A 10,299-nucleotide genomic window follows, 5' to 3' on the forward strand; every position below is an offset into this window, starting at 1 on the left:
CAGCCCTTCCGGCCAGGCTGCTTCGAGCTTGGGTTCCACCCAATCCACTCCCTTTTATCGCCCACAAAGCACACCCTTAGCCCTGCCCAATATGGGCAAGGGACAGGCAAAAGCAGGAGATCAGGGAAGCAAGGTCGGTTCCCTTCTACTACGGCAGAAACAAGGAAGGCGCTTCTTCCTGATAAAACTATCCACGACCAACTTCCACATCCTCTCACAAGAAAGCTCACCCAGTATCTTATCTGCAGCCCCCGCCCCTGCCCACACCCTTATTAACATAGGTTCTCCCTCACGCAGAGAACTTGCTGAAGCCTCTACCAAAATAGGCCTTTTATTGTAAGTCTATACTGAGTCTTTAGATCACTTTTGTTGGCCCTTAGCCTTTCATCGAGGGCAGCAGTCTAGGGCCATTCCCACCCCCCCGACCCCACAAAAGGCACAAAGAACCCTGAAACCAAACACCACCCATCACATCAAGGTCCATGAATTAGGGTGTTGGGTTCCCTTTGTCGTTCGGCTTCAGTCGTTTGGACCCCCAGGGTCAGGCCAAGTTCCCGGATGCTTCCCGTCCGATTTTCTGGTCTTCTCGAGATGACCAGAGACCGAGCTGCTTTTAAAGGGGCACAAGGTCGAGGTAGGGTGCTGCATAATTTCTCAGGTGTCCATCTCGCTGGCAGAAGTGGCGATGGACTCACGTACGTCTGGGGTCAGAGAGCAGAGACGAGCGAGCGCAAGGAGCTCTGGCTGGAGGCACTCAGGGGCCGGTACCCCGCAGCAAGACCCTCAGCCTGAGAGTCCCCTGGGGGACAGGGCAGAGCCACCCCTCGGGGCCGGCGGTACCACACAGCCCAGCTTCTCCCGGGGCCCCGGGAAGGTCCCATGGCCAGAGACCCTTTTCCTGGAGCCAGCAGACAGCTCCTAGAGAGGGAGCAGACGTCAGCTGGACCCATACCCAGTCCTGCCTGCGAACCAATTCTCCCACGGCCTCGCCCGCTCAAGAACCCAGGACCTTCCTAGCTTTGTTCCCTAGCCCAGGCTTCCCACCAGAGACCCCCACACCCGAGGCACGAGGCATCAGGCGCCCAGTGCGGGCTCTGCCCTCAGGCCCTGCCCCAGCACCCGCACCGTCGACGCAGCAAACGCAGTAGCGACAGGAGCAACAGCAGCAGCACAGAGACGGCCGTCACGGTGGAGAAGACTCGGGCTGCGGGCACAGGGGTGCGATGAGGACAGGCCTCCGAGAGGCCACTCCTTGTTTAACTCCCACCTTGTAAGTCAGCCTCACCACCTATTGAAGCCTGTGCCGCTCCGGGCTTGGGGCTGCAGCTCACGTTAGCCCCATCGGGGTCCCCTGCGGGAGTCTCAGCTGAATCCTCTGGTGATGCTCTGTCCTCCACTGTATCCTGCAACCCTGCGGAGAGAGGTGTGAGAAGAGGTGGCCAGGAGTGCGGTTGTGTGGGCGGCGGCAGGAGGACCGGCCCCTGGCTCACCGCGGTAGGTGAGCGCGAAGCCTTGAGCATGGCCTCGTGCGTCGCTGCGGAAGGTGAGCCTCAGTGCAGCAGTGCGCAGGCGCAGAGGCCCCGGGGGCGGCGGATGGACGCCGTCGAAGGCACGGAGTAGGTTGCCCGACGAGGCGTCTCGTAGTTCCAGCCGGTCTCGAGAATCAGCCAACTCGAAGAGGCGGAAAGTGAGCTCTAGCACAGCGCCCAGTTGGCCCAGTACCCAGCTGCAGTTCCGATCTGGCCCATACTCATCCGGAAAATCCGGGGAGTAGATGACACCCTGAGGAGCCGTCCAGTTTCCCTGGCAGGAGCCTACGGACACTGCGGGCAGAGCAAGCGGTCAAGAAACAGAGGCCAGCCTGGCTTTCTTTCCAGTGCAGAGATCCCGGTGGAAAGACTCCCCCTTTCTAGCTAGGCCTCATTCCCGCCCCGGTGCTAGCACTGCCCAGTTTCTTTAATTAGGCCCCGCCTTCGGACCAATTCCTAATCTAGTGCTGACTTCACCAGCAGGTTCAGCCTCATGCCCATTACAGATCCTGCCTTCAATCTTTGTCTCTCTATCATGCCCCACAGAAGACTTCCCCAATTCCACTCCTAGTGGTGGGATGACTCCACCCTTCATTCTGGTCTATGTCTCACCTTCATAGATACCTAGTCGTCCATCGCCTCCACACAGCTGGCCTGGGTGGCCAAAACAGATCTGGTCACAGTCGGTGGCAGGGGCTGGACGTCCCCGGGCCAGGTCACTTTCAGAGCCACAGAAGCAGGCATAACCAGCCTCCACGCCAGCCAGCTGGGAGCACAGACTGGGTGACCCCAAAGGCAGGGATGGTGGATATGGGTGAGTAGTGGGGGTGGGGGAGGGAGTAGGGAATTGGTGAGGTTCAGAAGTTAGTGTCAAGTTTGGCATCTGTGTTGGGAGCTGGGTAGGGTCCTGAGGTCAAGGTCGGGGTCACTGGTCTGAGCTCTAGGACAGTACCTGGTAGCCCTTCATGCGGCAGAATCGAAGGCACACCTGGACTGTGAGCTTTGTGGAGGTGCCACTGGGACCGCTGAGAGCAGGGGGTGCCCCAGAGTCCACGAAGCAGCCCAAGTACCCAGGCACTGTGGGGGGAGCAAAGTCAGCATCTCACCTCTGAAAGTGAGCCTCTGGGTGGCTGGGCTCTTGAGTTTACTCACTGTGGCATGTGGGGATATCACAGTAGCGCCAGTAGATGCCCTCTTCCGTCTCTGCCACATAGCACCAGGGCTGCACATCACCATCTGGGTTCCTGAGGTTGGGAGGGAGATGGTGAGAGCACACCATCTGGCCTATGATCTATGCAGTGTGGCCAAGAGTCTGTGTTTTAGAGGCCATGCTCCTCTCGGTCAGTACATTCTCCCCAGGCTCCTGGACTCCTGGGCGCTATAAGAGCCTGAAGAGTTGGTTTGGGTTTTTTTTTGTTGTTGTTGTTGTTTTGTTTTATTTGTTTGTTTGTTTAGTTGGTTGGTTTTTTTGTTTTTTGTTTTGTCGAGACAGGGTTTCTCTGTGTAGCCCTGGCTGTCCTGGAATTCACTCTGTAGACCAGGCTGGCCTCGACCTAAGAAATCCACCTGCCTCTGCCTCCCAAGTGCTGGGGAGCCTGAAGGTTTTTGTTTGTTTTTTCTGGTTGTTAGACTCGACCTCTTGTGAGAACTTCCCCTGGCTTCAGTGGGTCCTCACTACTCCTCTCTTGCATAAAACTGGTGCAAATGGTAAGCCCTAAGCTTTGCTGCTGGGCAGAAAAGTGGCCCCCTTTTCAGTCCCTGACTGATGGTGCTCCAAAAGAAAGCTGTGGCTTTGAACCCTTCATATGACAAATTGTAGATGCTGCTCAAGCAAGTAGGGCTAAGCCAGTCAAATCATGGGGGCGGGGGAGGTCGGTGCGGGTCCAACCAGACCCAGCATCCAGGGCCTCTTGACAGTGTAAGTAAGCCTTTTGTACTGGCTCTTAATGGCTTTGCAGGAAAAAAGGTCACATATCTTTAAAGCCGGGTTTTTGCAAACCTTTCGAACCTCCTTTGAGATAGGGCTGGCCTCTAAACCTTCCTGAGGGTACTGTACCAGGCTAGAGCAGACGCCTCTCTGTCCCGCCTCCTACCACCACTGGTGCAGCCTTGCTGAAGCGCATCCACCCCACAGCCCCCATCCCAACCATACACCCCAGCTCCTCACCTACAGAAGTTGTGCGCACCCAGCCCCCAGCGGCCCTGGGGATCGCTGGCGCTGCTGTAGCTGTGCTGCTGCGTCTGATCCCAGAAAAGACAAGGGCGTCCAGCTCCGCGCGGGCCTGTGTAGTTCTGGTGGCCGCGGTAGTCAGCGCCGTTCACCTGGAAACATTCGGACAGGCCTGCCCGGCAAACGCGGGATCTGGAGAAGTCTGGACACCCACTGGGCCTCCTCGCGCCTCACCCAACTCCTGCCTGGTCCCAGCCAGTTCCCATCCCCCAGGGGGCCTTCGGGCTGCTCAACTGCTCCACCTGCCTGCTGTCCCGCCTCTCCAGCTTTGGGACCCCTTCCCTGGGGCCCGGGGGCAAGCAGTGACTTTGGCCTGGCCGCCTTGCTTAACTCACCTGGACTGTGCAGGCTCCCTGCTGAGGCCCCGTGCTGCGGCAGCAGCAACGGGAAGAGGAGGAAGAGACCCTGCAGGTCTGGTGTCCCCATCTTCCCTAACCAAAGAGATAGTGCCTTGGACGGAACACGGCCTGGGACGCCCACAGGGTCTAGGGTCTCCCAGGTGACCTGAGGAGCGGGGCGGGGGGGGGCGTTGTCCTTTGATCGTCTGTCTTGATCTTACTTTTGTAGGCGCTGCTGGTCTGGGACTAGGAAATATCTTCCCGGGATCTCTACCAGGCTGTCGTTCTTCAGGGGTCTCTAGGGAAAGTATCTGGCCGGAGGACGACTTCAGGCTCGGCTTTCCAGCTCTGGCTCGTGCCTGGGCCCCCCACACTCACCCCATCGAACTGTGCCTTGCACCTTGAGACTCCCTCACCCAGGTCTCTAAAGCACTGCCTCCTGCCCCCCTTGTGTCCCTACAGGTCCCTCCCCTCTTGTCCCACACCCCTAAGGAAGACTGGAAACTCCGCCCGCCACTGGAGCGCAGGCAGCAGGTCCAGACGCCTCCCACGCCTGTCCCTCCGGGACCCCCACCGTCCCAACACATGCCTCCCCACCCTTTCTTCTTTCTTTTCCATGGTCGGTGTGGGTTCTATTGGGAGGGTATGGAGGAACACCGACCAGGTTAGCAGACCTCTAGAGGACCCTAAAGGGAGAGAGTTACAGGGCTCCCTCCCGCGGCTGCACCCAGTGAAAAGGACACAAGCACCCTGATTTAAGTGCGCGCGCGCTCCCATTCAATCCATTCATTCATTGTAAGATGCTCACACATACATCTTCCCGGGATCCTCACGCTTCTGTCTCCTCAGGTCCCGCCGCGGCTGGCTTGAATAAGAAAACGCCACTCCCTGACCCTGATCGCTGGAGACAGACAGGAATCGTGGACGCTCAGTCCACGACAGGCAGGGGCAGCTGGTGTCTGGGGAGGAAGGCAGCTGCGCCCCCGGTTCCAGCCCGCCCCCTCTCCCGCTTCCATTTCTTCCACTCCCTAGGACCCCAGCCCAGGCTCTCCAGAGCCTTGCCTTGGCGGAATTCCCCAAGCGGTGCCCCCCACTTGGCAGGGGAGGGGGAGGGGAGCAGGCCCAGGCAAGCGTGGGGGGAAATTCCCCGCCCCCTCCCCCTGAGCCCAACTCCTCCGAGTCCTCTGATCTCCCAGTGCTGCCCCAGGGCTTGGGGGGAGGCCAGCGCAGGTGCGTGGGAGGGCGGGGGCGGGGACCCGGGAAGGGAGATGAGGGGGTGGGGAGACTCTAGGCAGCCCTACCCGGTCCAGACCCCTTGCCCATCAGACCAGCCTGCCCACCCTTTACTAACCTCTATATACCTTGAACCCAGGCTGACCCGTCCCATCTCTGACAGTCCTGAGAGCTTTTGCCACCTAACAACGTGTCCTGAAGCAGATGGAGAAGCAAGATTCACAGGGAGCACCCTGAGAGGTCAAAGTGTACGTGGCAGAGACTGGCTGTGGGAGTCCTACAGTTGTGTAGCTGGCGCCCCATGCGAAGGTTCTTGGGGCCAGCACAAGTCTCGAAGGGGTGAAGGGAGTGCGATAAGGGTGGAGTATTCCAAGGAGATGGACTACAACTTAGGTTGTAGGCTAGTGAGTGGCGCCTCTGGCAACTAGCTCAGCAACTAAGCTGAGCTTTCGGCCAGAAGTGCCTCCCTTGTGCTGACCCTACCAGAACACCCCAAGAAGACCCGTTTGTCCTTCGCTTTCCACCTGAGAGCAAAAAAGAAGGTCGAGGTTTTGTAGTTGTCCACTTGCAGGGTCAGTCCTATGTGAAGTGAAGAACACAAGTAAATGTCCAGGATCTCATGCATGGCAGAGTTGGCCTAGGAACAGTGGGCCTTTAAAACAACCCTCCAGAGATTAGGATGGCTCTGCCCAGTCCTGTCTCCTGCAAAGGAGAGAGATGGTATTCAGTTACCAGGCTGGGGACACTGAGTGGAAAGAGGAAGAGTGTCCCTGCCACAGCTCCAGTCCGAGGTGGCTTGTGGAACCTTTGAAGAGTGGGACAGGCCTCACACCCTGCACCCCTCAACACACACACTTGCCCAGCATTCCACACTCAGCTCCGTGCAGGCAGCAGCCTGTCAGCATTCCCAAGGCCCTAGGGGAACATTTGCACCTCCCCATTTTGCAGATCCACGAACTGGGGCTCAGAGGCCCTTGGCAACTATGGGCTCACTAGCTATTCAGTGCTGGAGCCTGGGTTCAAGCAGAGTCTGATCTAGGTGCTGGGCACTGACACCATTGCTCCTAACCACATCTTTGGGGTTCTCTAACTCTACAGAACCATGTGGCTATGGAGGGATACCAGGTAGCTCTCTCTTTAGGAAAAAAAATACACATTTTTTAGACAGGGTCTCACTTGTAGCCCTGGCTGGACTAGAGCTTGCCATAATGGACCAAGTTGGGCTGGAACTCATAGAGATACCACCCTGCCCACCTTCCAGTTCTCTTTGTCCTAGACCACAAGTCCTATTACTTTCCCCACACCTCCAATGAGAGCTGCGACCCCACTGCAGGCTCCCTGGTGGAGCTTTTTCACAGCTTGGGAAACCAAAGTACTGAAAGGTAGTGTAGGGTCACAGTGCCTAAGCCCTGACCCTGGTAGACATAGAAGTTTCCTGGCCTGTCATTTCCTGAATAGATCTGCATGCACAGACTTGTCATGTGGGGGCAACAGAGAGAAAAGAACAGAAAACTTGGACATGAGGGTGGGAGGCCCTTGCTTATCTTTCCTTGGAAGCACATGATATCAGGTTTGCCCCGCCCAATCCAATGTATGTGTGTGTGTGTGTGTATGTGTGTAAGGGTGGAGACATTGGGTGGCATTTTCCCAGGACATTTCCCAGGGTGCATTTGAGCCCATCTCATCTTCTTGGGAGTCCATCAGAGTGAGGGTAGATCCCAGTGCAAAAGGAACTCCACAGTTCCCAATCAGACATCCAGGTCTCTCAGCAGTGGTACTGCCTGTAAAAGCCCCACTCCAAGCTCTCAGTGTTGGCACATGGTGTTCTGTGTGCATGCCTGCCTTCACACTTCCCCTCACCCCACCCCAGAGTCAGTGCCTGTCTTTTTCCCTTCCGGGTAACTGCGCCTTGCTCTCTGAATCACACCTTCCCAGAATCTTCCTTCCTTGGTCATAGGTCATAAGTAAGACCTTGTGTAGATGGCATTTGATACTTTGGATCTCAAAAGCCTACTGCTGCCCCATGTCACAGTTTCCTGAGCCTCAGTCCTCTGTCTGCCTCACCACCTGGCCACTGTGAGAGGGCAGGGCTTAGCACTTGCCTCAGTGTACTGGGAACATGTGTGATCATTTCACAGACCACACTTACTTTCATCGTAACATAAGCCTCTGCTGGCTTGTCATAAGCACTCACAGGGCTGGGAGACACTCAGCCGTGGACAATCAGTTAGCTTTGTCCATCTGCTGTGAGATCAACAAATTTCTTGACCTTCCTCTGCCTTAATTTCCCTACTGAGATGCCACAGTTGGGGAAATGTGTCCAGCAGTCTTGCAGCTGGTTAGTCCTCTGGGAGGCCCGGAGGGTAGCAATCTTTGCTAGTTACATCTGCATTTAGCCTCTAGGGGGCGCTAGAGAACTGTTTCTTGTGATTTATTGGAATTTGCCATTGTGGACTAGGCTGGTGATTCTGAGAGGTGGAGTCAGTTCGTCTGCTCCGCCCATGAAATTCTTCTGGAGGGGCCTCTCGGGAAGGGCGGCTACTGGACCTGGAGCTATGGGTTATGCTGGTTCTTCGTTGCCCCTCCCTCACAGGAGGCCTGGGAAGGAAAGGTTTCACTTTCGAGGGATGAGATGGCTAAACTTTAAAAGGCCCTGTTTGGTCACTTGCAGTCAGACTTCGCCTGGTGGTGGCTACAGTGACTGACTTGAGGGGTGTCAGGGGTGTGGGGGCCTCTGGGGAGAAGGCTTGAGGGCCTGGAGAGCCAACAGTGGTCGGTGAGGAACCAACCATGACTTGGTTTCAGAGTCCACTGGTCTGGAGCAGAAAGGTAGGAACTGCATCCTGCCCAACCTCCTTCCCTGCTCCCCCAGACCCTTGACTCTGCCTCCTCTTTCCTCAGGAAAATTATGGCACCAGTTGGGAGCTACAAATGCCCCTGGGGGTCCCAGTCGCTGCTGGAGTCCTAGCCCTTCTGGCCCTCTTGGCGTTGGCTTATCATTGTCTCAAAGAGGTACCTTCCTTCTCCTGACTCCATGCCTCTGCTCACAGCCATCTCCTTAGAACCTGCTCCTCTTTCTCACCACTCTCTCTGTACCCAGGCCTGGAAGTCCAGATGGAGGTTTTGCCATGAGGGCTGGAGGTGTCCCCAAACTGGAAAGAGCCTACAGCGTGTCTTCATCCACAACCCGGATCAGGGCCAGCTGGGGACCCTCTCTTCAGAGCCCCATGGCTCCCTACTGCCTTCCCCACTGTCCCTCTGAAGGCCCTAATGGCACCAGGACAGCTCTGCAAGACTTCCCTCATGTTTCAAAGGAGGTTGTGGTCTCTGCTAAGCACCCTGCACTTGTAATAACTGTTAATGTGGATGAAGGATTGAACTCATGGGAGGAGGGTAATGTGGGGTGAGGGCTGGGTCCTTGTCCCACAGCTGTCAGGCAGGAGGGAAGGGAGATACTAGAAGTGTTGATCTTCTCTTGTTTTTTGGCATCAAAGCTTTCTCTGCCCAAAGTCACCCTCAAGAAGCCAGGGTTTCAGTTACTCTGTCTTAGCAGTAGTCTATTCCCCTGAGGGTAATACCATGATCCAAAGGGGAGCCATGGGCTAGAAGGAAAAAAGCCCAGGGCCCTTCAGAATGGCTCAGCAGGCAGAGGGAAGCTATGTGTGACCTCCATTCCCAAAATCTGTCATTGCCCAATCAGCGCTCTCCACTCCTGGCTAGCTCAGTGCTCTCTGCTCAGGATAGTTCCTTCCTGGGACCACAGCAAGGCCACTGCACCTTCACCCTTTGGAGCCCCTGAGTTCTCTTGGCTCAGCTCAGGCACCAGAGAAGTTGGGGCCTACTGAAGCATATCAGGGGTCCCTGGCTGCTGAGCACCTTCTGTGTCAGGACACTTCTACAGGCCCCCTGTGCCCACTATGACCTGAACTCCTCAGATCACCCAGAACCACTTGATTATTTTTTTTTCCTGGGCTTCTTCTGGGTCAGGGAGGGTGAATTAGTAATGGCAGGTTAGTTAGGCTATGGCGAGTAGAATCTGAAAGTGATTCCTGCCCCTGGAGATGCACAGGCTCACCAGCCAGTTCTCTGGAGTACTGTAGATGTAACCCTGCATGCACCAACATTCTTCTCTGACTAGGCTGCACTGTGTGGAGACAGTGGAGAGATTGATGCAGATTAATTATAGTCTCTAATTAATTAAATCATCTCTGAGTTAAGTAAAAGGTGGGGCCAGGAACACTGATGCATGTCTGTGGTCTAAACTAAATGTGGCAGGTTGAGGCAGCAGGATGACTTGAGTCCAGGACATCAAGGTCAGCCTGGATAACAAAACACAGCCCTGCCTTAACTCAGTGGGGTTTGCTATGTAGCTCAGACTGGTCTGGAATTTGTTATGTAGCCCCAGCTGGCCTCATTTGAGTTCCTCATATCTTGATTCCCTGAGTATTTGGACTATAGGGACTATAGAATTTGGCCGGGCAGTGGTGGCGCACGCCTTTGATCCCAGCACTTGGGAGGCTGAGGCAGGCGGATTTCTTAGTTCGAGGCCAGCCTGGTCTACACAGTGAGTTCCAGGACAGCCAGAGCTACACAGAGAAACCCAGTCTCGAAAAACCAAAAAAAAAAAAAAAAAAAAAAAAAAAAAAAAAAAAAAAAAAAAAAGAATTTGAGACCTTAGTTCCCCCCCCCTCGCCTTAGGGGCTGCCACCTTGATCGAAGTTGTGTGTGACCCCAGGCGAAGGTCTCCTAGAGACCTGCTTCACCAAAAGCATGACCTAATAAAAGGGAGGTTTTGGCAGCTGATCTTGATAATCTGTTCCAAAGCAGTAGTGTGTGTTGGACAGGACAGGCTGGTGGGCTTGAGGGCAGAGAGAAGTGAGACAAGTGTGGATAGGGCAAGTGTCTAGGGCTTCAGGGGAGCCTGTCAAGCCACTAATACCCTCCTTTTCGGCAGGGGCCTCTGCTATGG

At 55.7% G+C, this 10,299-nt stretch overlaps 1 protein-coding gene and 1 long non-coding RNA gene across 4 annotated transcripts; one reads left to right on the forward strand and one right to left on the reverse strand.

Annotated features, from left to right (window-relative positions):
• Window positions 1-313: 313 nt before the first annotated feature.
• Window positions 314-4,616, reverse strand: Kremen2 (kringle containing transmembrane protein 2). Of its 3 annotated transcripts, XM_031352276.1 has the most exons (10): window positions 4,319-4,615; window positions 4,095-4,190; window positions 3,697-3,871; window positions 2,682-2,773; window positions 2,482-2,606; window positions 2,142-2,295; window positions 1,491-1,823; window positions 1,286-1,411; window positions 1,126-1,204; window positions 314-918 (listed from the first exon to the last, which is right to left on the reverse strand). In XM_031352276.1, the coding sequence occupies exons 2-10, from the start codon at window positions 4,183-4,185 to the stop codon at window positions 708-710; spliced, it is 1,386 nt and encodes a 461-aa protein (XP_031208136.1). In that variant the 5' UTR covers window positions 4,186-4,190; window positions 4,319-4,615; the 3' UTR covers window positions 314-707. The 3 variants fall into 3 exon arrangements, with proteins under 3 accessions (XP_031208136.1, XP_031208137.1, XP_031208135.1); XM_031352277.1 differs by having other exon boundaries at window positions 1,289-1,411; window positions 4,095-4,616; XM_031352275.1 differs by having other exon boundaries at window positions 4,095-4,614.
• Window positions 4,617-7,896: 3,280 nt separating this feature from the next.
• Window positions 7,897-9,886, forward strand: LOC116077769. The gene is made up of 3 exons (XR_004113326.1): window positions 7,897-8,159; window positions 8,232-8,342; window positions 8,431-9,886. It is a non-coding gene; the product is annotated as an uncharacterized LOC116077769 (long non-coding RNA).
• Window positions 9,887-10,299: the final 413 nt, after the last annotated feature.

The sequence above is a fragment of the Mastomys coucha genome, unplaced genomic scaffold, assembly GCF_008632895.1.
Source record: "Mastomys coucha isolate ucsf_1 unplaced genomic scaffold, UCSF_Mcou_1 pScaffold5, whole genome shotgun sequence".
Lineage (NCBI taxonomy): Eukaryota > Metazoa > Chordata > Mammalia > Rodentia > Muridae > Mastomys > Mastomys coucha.